Below are 13,679 nucleotides of genomic sequence, written 5' to 3'. Positions count from 1 at the left end.
GTTTGTTTTAGACAAGTTCTAAGAAATCATTAAGGTTACCGTTGGCACTGTGTTTTAGAATACTTTCGTAACATATAAGTTGGTCTTAAAATATATATTTACTAGAGATAAAGTATTTTTCGCTAATACATGCGGATTTTAGGCATTTATCACTTCCTCAATTTAAAAGAGTAGTTTAAGGAATATTTTTGTATTATTTTAATAGATTATATGTTTTTACAAAAAGCCAAATACAGGTTCTCAACCTGTAATTGGCTTCTTGTATCACATTTATATGACCTATAGACAGGTTAACAGCTGTTGGATCTCCAAATAGTAATAAATAAAGAAATAAAAATAAATGTAGCGCAGTCTCGTAAAAACGAGTCGAGTTCTTAAAATTTAGACTCAAAAGACTCAAGTTCCTACCAACACCAGGCAATCTGTGTAAATTAGGTACAAACAAATAATTGGTCTGGGTCTGGGAGCTCCCTCCCATTATCCCTTTATTTAAAATCTGCTCGAACTGAAGCGGTCCTGAGAGCTATAAGATTAATTAAGCGCTTACACGTTGAAAAGGTTGAGCTGAGCTACACCTACAGGGTTGCTATTTCTGTAGCTTACCGATCGTAGGTGTCAAAAGAACCAGAGTAGCATCGTAAAGCTCACAATTACGTGTTAGTGTGTGTGTTCAGAGTGTAGCCTTGAGGTTGCTAAGTCAAGTGTCATGTTGTTCAGGTCCTCGGCAGGCCCAAGGTATGAGTGGAGTGGGCAGCGTTGGAAGATATGTTCAGTGGTCTGCTCTTCCTCTCCGCATTCGCAAAGTGGGGAAGCCGTCCATCCCTATTTGCGAGTGGCTGAATTGCAGCGGCCATGTCCGGTTCTCAGCCTGTTCAGGCGGCACCAGATTTTCAGAGGAAGGTCAAACCTGGTGCCGCTTGAACAGAGTACTTACTAAATAAATACTTTTGAACGCGAACTGTAGAGATATATCCCATTTGGAAAAATATTCCAGGGTGGCAGATACTTTTGGCGTGTTGTTTCATCCGCTACTATTGATGCTGACTATACACAAATAAAATTGTAGGTACGCATACCTAAGCCTCTACCATCAGTTTTAACATTGACATAACGCTCACGTCTACGTAATTTACTTTCTGTACATCTCGCTTGCACTATTGCTCGCATATGCGAGTACGAGCGAGATGCATAGAAAGTAAATTACGTAAACGTGAGCGTTATGTCAATGTCAAAACTGGTGGTAGCCGTACTAATGTGTATGTAATACCGTTTAATAACGGGGACTCTGTAGACCAGAAAAGGCGTACCGCGAGCATTGAAAATCAAAAGCTCTTTGGATATTCGAGCGATATAGAGGCAGATAACAAAATTTTTCTGAGGCAGGTATTCCGTTTCCAAAGGGAATATTGTTTAAGCGCTGCGGCGATTTAAATTTACAAAGCTCTTGAATGGGATTACCTGAGAATCCATTCAGCAGGATCATTTCATTAGGTATTTTTTTGGGGCGACTGCGTATTTATTTTTATCTTTGACTTTGGTAGTCACTGGCAGGGTTGGGCAAAATACTGGCTTCCACGTATTTCAAATACAAATTACAAAATACTTTTAATTTTTTTTTGTTTAATCATTTAGTTTTTTAGAGTTCCGTACCCAAAGGGTAAAACGGGGGTCCCGTTTTACCCTTTGGGTACGTATTACTAAGACCCCGCTGTCCGTCCGTCCGTCCGTCTGTCACCGGGCTGTATCTCACGAACCGTGATAGCTAGACAGTTGAAATTTTCACAGATGATGTATTTCTGTTGCCGCTATAACAACAAATACTAAAAACAGAATAAACTAAAGATTTAAGTGGGGCTCCCATACAACAAACGTGATTTTTGACCGAAGTTAAGCAACGACCGTCTTTTTTTGCCGTTTTTTTGCATTATGGTACGGAACCCTTCGTGCGCGAGTCCGACTCGCACTTGGCCGGTTTTTAACGAATATCCTTTCCTAAAAACGTATAGGGTCATTGTGCTTGTTTTCGTCCAGCTCTAGTTTTCTTCCACTTGACGAAATTTGAATAGGTATAAACCTACATTGCTGCACAAATTTGGACTGATTTCAATCCTTAGCTAAACAATATATCTGTCTACATATAAAAATTATATTTGGCAAATAGTAAATTAAAAATGAAATATATTATTTGCTAATCTGTCAAGTGGTCGAAAACTAGAGCATGGACGGAAACTACTGCAATGACCCTATCCCCTGGCTGTTGACGACGCAGAATAGCTCGCGCATTGTACCTACATATTTGCACCTCGTACAAGTCGTACATTATATTTAAAAAAAACGTTCCATTTTAGGATCAAAGAATTTAATAAAAAAATGTATTTTGTAGAAATGTATTTTGAAGCTTAAAGTATTTGAAATACAAAATACAAAATACATGTGAGTGCAGTATTTGAAATACCAAATATAAAATACTTTTCCAGGTAGTATTTGAAATACAAATACAAAATACTAAAATGTATTTCAAATACGTATTTCAAATACATGTAATTGAAATACTGCCCAACCCTGGTCACTGGATAGGTACTATAGATAGACCAGCATTTCCCAAACTATGGGCGCGACCCATTGGTGGGTCGCGAGCGAATATTGAGTGGGCCCTGAAATTAATAGGGCATCTGAGCGTTACCAATAATTTTGTATGTCCCCTTTTTAAGACGGCCAATAGTTGGGTCCCGAATTTGGCAGTTTTTATTAGGTGGGTCAGAGCCCAGCAGTCAACTTTGTGAACCACTGCAGTAAACTAACAAAAAATTGGTTAAAAAAACCTATATTTAACACATAAAGTTCACGAATAATGCTATTAGACCCTGATCTGTAACATGTTTTTAGGCCGTAAATTCCATGCTAGAATTTTTTTACTGTGGAGTGGCACTGCCAATTTCTAGGATGCTCGAAGCCTCCCAGATAATTTGAGTGAGACTATCAAGGTATAAGTAGTCAAAATTAACTTCCTTCATACATTACGGCCGAAACTTGCGGACTTTGAGTAGGGATTGGAGATGTACGTCAAAAGTTATTCGAATGCCTTCCATTCCTTATTTTCTCATGAAAAATGATTTTTACTCTCTCTTTACGGAAGTTATTAATAAAACGTAGGGACCGGAAATGAAATCTTTATTATTTACCGCGGAAATAGCTTTTCAGAGGGTTTTTAAAAAGGTTGGGTTGGAAAAACAATTTGGGTTTGGTTAAGCGGCACGACAGGTGACCCCACAAAGCGGTTATTGGCTCTTTGAATTAAGGGCCCACAGATTACCAGTTTGCCGGACGATATCAGCCGGTCAGTTGTTCGGAACTGGTGACTGGTGACCTTTTGCGAATAACTGACAGGCTAATATCGTCCGGCGACCTGGGAATCTGGCTATGGGTTACTTTTAACCCAATCTAAAATTGAACATCCGGTTAGGGTGGTTCAAAAAACATTTTTTTTTATTTTCCAACGGGGCACCCCCTTATTTTGTTACACTTATTATGCTGATAAAATACACCAAGTTTTGTAATTTTATCTCAACTACAAGGGGGTGCTCAACCACTTTGAAAATTTTGTATATTGTATGAAAACAAAAAAAAAACAAGTATTTATTATTCCGAATTTTTATTTAAGTATCTTTTTCCACATTATTTGCACATGTGATTTATAAGTTTTTAAGTAGAAAAACATTTTTATTTCTATTTTTTATAATTTTTCAAAAGTAAGATTTTTAGAATTTCACCTAAAAAAATCATAAAAAATAGAAATAAAAATGGTTTTTCACCAAATAACTTTTAAATCACACTTTCAAATAATGTGAAAACTACTACTTACATAAAACTAAAAAAAATAATAGCTTGATTTTTTCGGATTTCATACAACTTTGAAAAATTTCAAAGTGTTTGAGCACCCCCTTGTAGTTGAGATAAGATTACAAAACTTGGCATATTTAGTCAACAGAACAAGTGTAACAAAATGAGAGGGTGCCGCTTCTTCTAGCTAGAGTTTGAATTTTTCCCATACAAACGTGAACCACCCTATCCGGATATAAGAAACCAACTTTATCCACAACCGGAAATGTGGTATTTTCTGTCTGAAAACGTAAGTAGATAAATTATACAGACTTGGCTTGTATAATAGTTCTTACGTGGCGCAGAGGTCGTACCGTAACTTGGAACTACTTAGTATAATCGTCCACACAATTTACTTACAATTCGTAAACCTTATTGTCAAAACAATAAAATCCACCGATGGTCAGTTAATTGCTGTTAACGTTCAGTATAAACGAGGCTGGGACTCTGCTAATTTGTTATGCACAATTGCACACTTTCACAAGCCAACCATGAAAAATTATTCATTGTTCATATTCAGATTATCCCATTCAGCTCTTTAATGGTATTTTGCAGTTTCATTTTAATTAAGTGCATATAACTTTTGGGATTTAAGCGTATTAAAATGAGGACAAACGCACAAAATGTGTCAATTTGTCATATTCAAAGAAACAAACCATAGACTTGCAAGCTTTTAGCGTTTTTCATAAACGTCTGTCTACTCTAACAAGCCCTTGAAAAGACAAAATTTTACAGAGTTTTAAGAATAAGGGTTTTCTTAAGGTTCCTAACAGTTGGAACCATTTATAATCTGTGGCTTTTTAGCCTCATTAAGATGAGCGATTCATATATTTAGGATGATGTCATAGTATCCATAGTTTTTTTGGAAAAAGAGACTCAATCCTTCCAAATTGCAAGTGGACGATGCCTTCCGACCAATAAGCATCAAGTTTAATGAGGGTTAAGTGGGCAATTGAAAATTTCCGACAGCGGCTGTTACATTTTCATAACGAGGCTGTAAAAGAAACTCTGACAAGATAATTTCATTGATGTCAAATTTATTACGTAACTTCTTGATAATGCAACATTAACGTCGCATAGTTTTTTTACCTCAGCAGCTCGAACAAGGGTACTTAAAAAAGTGAGCAAAATCGCATTTTGATATTATATTGCGAAATATTCTATAATAGATAGCTATTATAGAATCTTTCGCTTGCACGGGACTCAAAATAAGCACTCGAAGAAATATCAATCTTTGCTCTCTTGTTGTACAAATAACTATTTTTGTGGTCGTTGTAGACAAGGGTAATCCATAATGTTTGGATGTAAATATTATGCAACACGCCAACAACGTCACTGATACTTATTGATCGCTTTCTTTTTTTTAAGTTACGTGTTATAATTTCTTGGTATGTTGAGGTAGATCGAAGCCGAAGAGCTTACTTTTTTTCATTCTTTCTTTTCATTTTTGTTTCACGATAACTACGTTACTTGAATTTTAATTTATTTGCATAGTTTACTTTGTATGTTTGAATAAGCTTATAGTTGCAACAAAATAACTTCGATTGATATAAATTGACATATCATCGCCTAGCACCCAAAATACAAGCTTTGCTTAGTTTGGGGCTAAGTTGATCTGTGTAAGAGGTCCCATAATATTGATTTTATTTAATATTTAATATACATATCTTGCATTGGCAAACCTAATCTTAACTTTACAAAACGTTTTATAAGTCAATAGTTTAACCTAAAGATTTTCAGTGAAATACAGGATTAAAAAATGCATGATACACTTTACCACAGCTCTAGCCAATTTCAATATTTATAAGTAGGTACTGTTTATTCCAGTATCTGTGTCGGTAACTTTTTTCACAAAGCCCATTTCAATAAGACTTATCTGTTTAAATCCGACCGCTCAGTCTATTCTAAATCTCGTGACATGACAATGCTTTCAAGTTTAATTTGTTTTATTTTTCTTTAGGGTTCCGTACCTCAAAAGGAAAAAACGGCACCCTTATAGGATCACTCGTGCGTCTGCCTGTCTGTCTGTCTGTCCGACCGTTACCCCTTCCCTTTATCACTAACTACTATAGGTCTAAAATTTTGAAAAAAGAAAATACACAAAATAGTTCTTTACCTATAGATGACAGGGAAACCTATTAGAAATCTGCAGTCAAGTGTGAGTCGGACTTAACTACTTATTTAATTACTTTTGGTTCCGACCCGGGTTTTTTAAGGCAATTCATTCACGTTCCACATAAAAAAATACATTGTTAAAAATTAGGTACGGAACCCTTGGAACGTGAGTCCGACTCGCACTTGATCGATTTTTTGAAGTTATAAAATAATATGTAAATAGATACATGTTTGCACCTTGAGTTCCACCGTAGCTTCAAAACTACTGAGCCCATTTTGGTAAATGGGCTGTCAGTATATATTCGTTTTTACCACGCAGGGTAAAATATTAACCGACTTCAGGAGGTTCTTTTCTTTTCGGGAGGGAAAACCCCGTAGTCGGGATAATATTTTGCTTAACAATTAAACTGCTGCGATAGACGTCATGTTATAAATTAATGAAAGTTGTTACGCTATTCATCAATATTTACCAGGAAAAAACGTCCCCTAGCATCTCAAGATCAAATGAGTCAACCCTAAGAGTCAACCTCGATATAGCCTGGTGATGTCATTCATCAAAGTCTAAGCGTGATGGAGCAATAAAAACCATCTGACGCTAAGTATTTATGTCTAGATAGATTGATACGTTTTAGAAGCCCTAAGAAAAGCACATTGCGATGTGTGAGCTTATTTTATGTATGCAAGATATATTTAGGTACGTGATTCCGAATACTTCAAAATGACGGGTAATTTTCGATTTTAGGAATAGAGGATTTTAGGATCCCGAAAAAAACAAATGTAATGGGTAGTGCGAATGGGAAGGCCCGTTTTTACATAGTTAATATAATATACGAGTCTTACTAAAGTTTTATAAAAAATAATAACAGCACAGTGGAGTTAAATTCACTTTTGATCGACGTAAGTCACGTCAGTAAATAGAAAGAAAGTAAAGTTGAGTTTCTGTCACTTTTACCAGTCCGGGCCAGGTCGGAACGCCTGCTACCCCGATGAAGTGCTCAAAACCCTCGTGTGCAAGGAGCCATCGTAGTCACAAGCTCAAATCTCATGCAACTATTGTACTGGAACTATAAAAAAAACTCCGAATTTCCAGGTCCGACTCAGACGGTATATAGACTCATACTTATCTTAATTCAATTTCAAATATTATGAGCAAGGCTAATCGGCAGAATCCCATAGTTAGATGAGTCATTGTTCTTGGTGATCTCACGCCAGAGGCTTTGCGGACTGACTAAGCAGTATACAAAATACGAGTAAACAATCCAAGTTAATCAGTAACGGGTATGCGAATTATATTATAGCACCAAGATTCAAAATGACGTTCAGTGGAGAGTGTATAGACCAAATTTTCATTTTAGTTCTTGAGCGGACTAAATAATTTAATCGTTTTAAGTTTAACATTTAACCACTGGCATACTTTTGACGTAATTTACAGAATGTCTCGGAAAAATTGTAATTCAGATACTACCCTTACTCTACACTTGTCCCTAAAATGTAGTCCTCTTTTTGAGGTTAGGACTCAAAGTAAGCCCCAAATTAAAAGCAGCGTAGTTACCGACCACCATCATTAGTTATTCGCCTAATTGCAGATCATTAATGGGGTAATATGGGGAGATGCCGTATATGTTGTCCGAATAGATTGTTGCGAGAGCTACATCATGATCACCTGCAGGCCTGACAGGCCTTTTTTTTAACGATGTGGTAATGCTGTTACGCCTCCTGTAACCTGGGAGGCGTCGGGGGTAATGTGGGACTCCCATCTCCCATTCCTTGCTCTTAGTGAGAAAAGGGGGAAACGTCCTACCCACTAGACCCACATCGGCTTTACCCGCATTGCCGTATGACATCGGTTACAGTCGGTTACACGCTAATTCTGGCGTCAGTTCAGTCCATCATTCTGGTCAGAATGATGAGAGAATTATCGTGTAAGACTCGGACTGATGGACTGATGGTCTGGACTGATGAAAATTTATATTTTTAGATAATATTCGTCAGTCCATTTTGAATGACAGAAAACTGATAGGAGACTGATCGTGTAACCTGTTTGTGTCATTCTCGCGTCAGTCACCATATTAGACAAGACTTAATGACTGTGTTGCGTTCTGTGTCCAAACGGCAACTGTGTCGTAATTTTATCAGTCTGTTGTCAGTCTGGACTGATCGTGTAACCGTGTCCATTTTCAATCATTCTGGCATCAGTCAAAACTCGAATAAGACTTATGACTGAACTGACGCCAGAATTTGCGTGTAACCGATGTCTGGAGACGTCATGGGTTCGCGAACATTCAGGCCTGGCCTGACAACTCTGACAAGAGATGTAATAAAAGCTAAGCTATAAAACCATTTTTAAAGAGGTAATTTTTGTAGTGTCCTACCGAAGTTCTGGTTACGGCATAAAAATCATGCTTTACTTGCTATTCTACTATTAAAACATTTCAGTAAATATACAACACGAACACAGTTGACTTATTGTAGTTACTGTACGTGTACATCCAACTCTGTAACTGTCACGACTGGCTGACCAACCCATAAATCCAGCCTACAGGCTGACTAGGCAGTACCCTCGTCCTATTAATGGACAATAGTGAACCTTATTTCAAAGAAATAAGGTCGTCCGGATCCGTCCGATAGTCAGTTGTGTTGTATTACACGTCTATCTGACGTTACGTAATTAGGTCCGGCCGAATGGGCCATCCGACACACCCCGGGCCCTGGCATTGTTCGATTTGTCCGGTATTCTGACCTTTTATTAGATGACTGAAGTGATGAGATCTTTAATGTTATTGAAATACAATACCGGCCATTTACTTATTGCTTTTATGATTAAATCTTTCAAAAGCTTTTAGGTTGGTATGGTTGTCTTCCTGTAGAATAACAGATTTGTTGATTTGAATCAAGAATTGAAGAGGCTTGTAAGAACTTCCTTTCTGCGTTGAGAAGCCTGCTGAACTTAATTTCCTTCACCAGTTTACACAACAGACTTGTTACGAGTCTGTGTCAATGTAAAGGTTTTCAAGTGACAAAACATTGCTTGACACTTTACTGAAGGTCTCAGTTTGAGACAGAAGAACATATGTACGAGTACATATTATAAATGTGATGGACTTATCATATTCGCGCGCAATGTGTCACCCTTTCGGCGTGGGACGAGAAGCATTTATCACATTCGTACTTCAACTGTCACCCTGAACGAGTAGGTGGAAAGTGGAGATATGACGTCAAACATATCTGCATGATATGTAATTGAAAGCCGGAGAAAACCGGCTCATTTTAGGAAATAATGGGTAAATTAAATACAGGCTGTCACGTTTAGTATAGACCAAACGAAGGCCAATGTTAAATAGCGGGCTTTAACCCTATGAACGCCACGCCTATAATCACGGTGCGTCATCGTGAACCTTGCTGGAATGCAAGAAGATTGGTGTTGGGCTATTGAGCTGTAGCAGGCGTGGCTCACTCCCGAATTTCGTCGCTTTGCAACAGGTAGCTACAAGTACATCCGTTCCACACCAATTTTGGTGGCTAGCCATAAGGCGCGCGTGGCGCTGTCGCCACCTAGCGGCCATATCTGTCCTGATCGTAACAGACGCGCTTTGTTAGAGAGTGAGTCTTCTGTACCTAGTACTATTATTTATTCTGTGGCTGTTGCCGCGCATCAGTTAACGTCTTTAGCGATCAAAGGGTTAAGAGCTGCCGATTACTAGGATGGTTTCGGAGAAATCGTTAATTTTCGCTGAACATAATTATATGGATGTAACTCTTATGGTCCTCTATCTTTAAATTTCGTTTGATCCATCTATACTGAATGTGACACCGTGTTCAGTACCGTCTTTACCATAAGGGCACACGGGGCCCGTGCCCAGAGCCCCCATCCTCAGGGGGCCACGAAGGACAGACAGTAACAGTAATCATAATAGATAGAAGACCATAGTAGAAAAATGTTAGTGTATTTCGCTTTCTTAACTTTCCAATAGGTCCCCAAATTCTTATGTGCCCAAGGGCCCCAGCATAGTTTAAGACGGCCCTGACCGTGTATAGGGGTCATCCATTAATCTCACCACACAAAATAGGAAAAAGATAGGTCGTTAATACGTACTGTCACACTTGCCATAAAACCTCCCCCCCTCCCCCACCCCTGTTGCTGTGACGTAATATGTGGATGAACCCATATGGGAATAAAGTTTTACGATACCTATTCATGCTTGGTATGATAACCATAACCATTTAACCATTCGACCGTATAAAAATATGGTCGAATCACGGCTTTTATGGACATTGGTCCTTATTAGATAACTTTTCCCTTATGGACTACATTGGATGATGTGATAGTAGGGTTTGCACGACGGATGTGAAATGTATGGAAATATCCACGGATCCGGATCCAGATCCAGATCCGGATAATTTCATACATTTCGGATCCGGATTGCAAACCCTATGTGATAGTGTTATAGTTATAGATACAATTTAATAGATAATAGATATTGTACAATGAGTCCTGCTGATGCAGTAAAGTTAGCCCAGAGTGAATGAACTATCACATTTATATTTTTTACATGTTTAGATCAAAATACTGAGTAAACCATGATCTAAATATAGGTTTAAAGTGGCCTTAGGGGACTGCTACCAGGGAAATTGCAAGGTGCCTTGCGCAAGAACCCCAGCAGGTTAAATACTGGTAAGTGTTACGTACATTTATTTGTATGAAAATAAATTTTCGTACAAATGGGAAAACCTAAAAAACTACCCTAGATCTTATGCACTGGGGTTCGCACTCATATAGAAGATCCAGTCATAAGTAACCAATTGTTGAGAGGCAATGGTAACAAATGGTCCTCCATGTCACACATTGTTTCTAAGCTTGTAAGGGCTCTACTTCTGTTTTATAAATGGTGGTCTGGCTTAATTGGTGGCCCAAAAAGGCCAAGTATAGATATCTAGTATGACAACTATAGGGAATGACATCTGCTTGGTTATTTTGTATTTTAATCCCTAATATTGGATATATGAAGCAACTCAAATGCCAGTATTTTTAGTAGGAGATTAGTTACCATTGATAGATTGGCAATTGGCATAAAACATCAACTACTTACAATTTTTCAAGCTCCCTCATATTGATCAAGTTAAGTTTTAACTGTAAGTAATGATTTACTTATTCCGTTCATTGAAACACATATTACACATTGCACGGCTGAAACAACACTAATGAGTTGATAAGTGGAAAAGATAAGATAAAAAACATAACATCAAACTGTACTGAAATACAGTTTTGAAGTTTGTCTATGTTTAAAAAACAGTTTTCCTCGTATTGATAATTATAACAATATTAATCTATGTTTCTAACTTTATATAGACTTAGACTATGAAATGATTAAATTTTGTCTCTTGTTAGCAAGTAATTATATGCAATTCTGTAGCAACTGCGCCAAGTGGACGGAAACAGGCATTGGACGGTAAACTGACGCAATGACCCTATGTGCAAAATGAATGCTATTAGTGTTAGTTGAAGGCACCAAAACAAATTAAAGAAGATGAAATTATAATTTATATTTTAGGTGTCATTATACATTTTTTTTATAGAAGACCCAACCTGACTGTATACTAAACTCATCCTTTCTGTCCTACTTTTAAATGGATTTTTCTTATGTTTAATATAACACTCAAATGAATAATAGTGCTGTTAATAATTTAAAGTTAGCAAAAAAATATAGCAGAACCATAAATAATAAAAGCATATAAGTTGAGGACTTCCCCAGCATTTTTTTTTTAATATTAACAATTTGAACCTATTTAAATAACTTAAAAGCATGTAAAAATGTATTAAATATTTATCTAACTTTACCAAACTTTTAAATAATGTTAAAGGAATTTAGTTCAGCTTCAAATGAGATAAAAACATGAATGGAACTGATAATACATATATGGTATAGCCAGGAAGTGAGTCACCACAAAAAATGTGTTAGTTTTAATTACAACTCATGACAACAGGTGCAATAACATGAATTTAGCATACAAAATCTAACATATTCATAAAAGTAGTTACTCAACAAAGTGAATTTAAGTTTCCATTACAAATTGTTTATCTTTGACTTGTTGCCAAGCCTATTCTTAATGGATGATTTAGCATATCTAATAAGATTGATGATCTATCATTGCCACGACATGAAACTCGGCAAATCCCGCCCATGACATCATTCAAGCAAAATGTTTAGCATCCTCTTAAAATTCCACTAATCAAAACAGTTATCTCTTATCTTGAATAAAAATACCGACTTTGTAACTCAACGTATTATATCAAAATACTACTTAATAAAAAGTAAACCTAAAAATAAATTCACTTACTTGTGGGTTTATTCTAGCACGGCACAACAAAAAGGGGTTGTTGACACTTTACACCCACTAGGCACCAAAAACAGCACAAGGATGGTTGGAAAGGCTTTCGCCCTCTGGCACGGGCTGGCGGCTGCTGCGAGCGTTCGCTGGTGGTCGATCGACACTCAACCCAACTCTGTAAGGTTAGTCAAGAATACGAAATGCGCAATGTTTTTCGACTGCGCATTGACCTTTGTTATAACTGTCATGCGCGTGAATTATCAAAAGTGAATGCAAAAGCGCATCAACTGTACCTTGAAGTAATAAACAAAGGTAAGTTTGTGAAGATCTTGTGAGAATTAACGCTCTTTCGTTTTGGGAACTTGGCCCCTGTTGCTAAATATTAGCAATTTGTGCACCAAGTGTCACTTGTCAAAACGATTTGACAGTTAAAATATTGCCAGAAAAATGTTTTGTTATAAAATAATTTTATAGATCCACTGTTTATGTCAATGAATTACTTGAAAATGTAAAAAAAATACTAGTTATATATTTACAAATAACTATGTAATGCTACTTATAAAAATTAGTTTTAATTTTTAATAACAGCGCCATCTAGCAATATATTTTTCTAATTGGGGTTGTCCTAGCGGTTTTGCTACTCGACGCTAGATGTCGCTAAAGTAAAAATTAGCTGCATTATTTGAAGGGTTATAAATAAAATTACTTATTTTGGTTTAATAATATATAATATAATGATAGCCTACCTACTTATTCGATTCATCAATTATTAAATTACAGTTTTATTAATTAACTCACAAACAGTTTATATAATTATTGCTTCTATAACTAGCTATGCTAATCTATTAGATTTGTTATAAACTATGAAAACTTTAAAGAACAAGTTTTAAATAGATAACTGGTTGAGACAAATATTGAAAAATTATTTAATTTCGTTAAGAATGTAGATAAACATGGAATACATAGAGTGCAGGTACCACATGCGTTAATCGGTACCCGCGAGCCCTGCGCCCGTTCCACAGCCATTATATTAATTAGAGCCATTTCTATTATTCTTTATGTAACAACGGCCACATGCAAAAAGGTTATATAATTTCTCCATATTTTCATTTTTACCAGCTCGAGGGAACTACCTAAATATTTTCTTAGACTCAATAAAAATGAGCTTCCAAAATCTAGATACACACACACACTGTATATGATTATAATAATGTTTTTTTAACAAATATGGTTCATTCATGCTAATTATTGATCAAGTACTTAAATTAAGATACTATTTTCAAAGTTCAGTACAAAATTTTCATTTTTGAACTGAAAAATAAAACAGTAATTTTTTTAAATTGGAACCGCGCATTTTG

At 36.5% G+C, this 13,679-nt stretch overlaps 1 protein-coding gene across 1 annotated transcript in view; it reads right to left on the bottom strand.

The window, feature by feature from the left end:
- LOC134799482 (synaptosomal-associated protein 25-like) overlaps positions 1 to 11,180 on the bottom strand; it is a 55,982-nt gene extending 44,802 nt beyond the window's left edge. The window contains exon 1 of the mRNA XM_063771894.1: positions 11,082 to 11,180. Coding sequence (XP_063627964.1) covers positions 11,082 to 11,101 — 20 coding nt within the window. The 5' untranslated portion in view covers positions 11,102 to 11,180. The remainder of the gene's footprint in view (positions 1 to 11,081) is intronic.
- Positions 11,181 to 13,679: the final 2,499 nt, after the last annotated feature.

The sequence above is a fragment of the Cydia splendana genome, chromosome 18 (assembly GCF_910591565.1).
Source record: "Cydia splendana chromosome 18, ilCydSple1.2, whole genome shotgun sequence".
In the NCBI taxonomy this organism is placed as follows: Eukaryota; Metazoa; Arthropoda; class Insecta; order Lepidoptera; family Tortricidae; genus Cydia; species Cydia splendana.
Note: the sequence above shows the minus strand (reverse complement) of the source record. Positions and strands in the feature narration are given on the sequence as shown.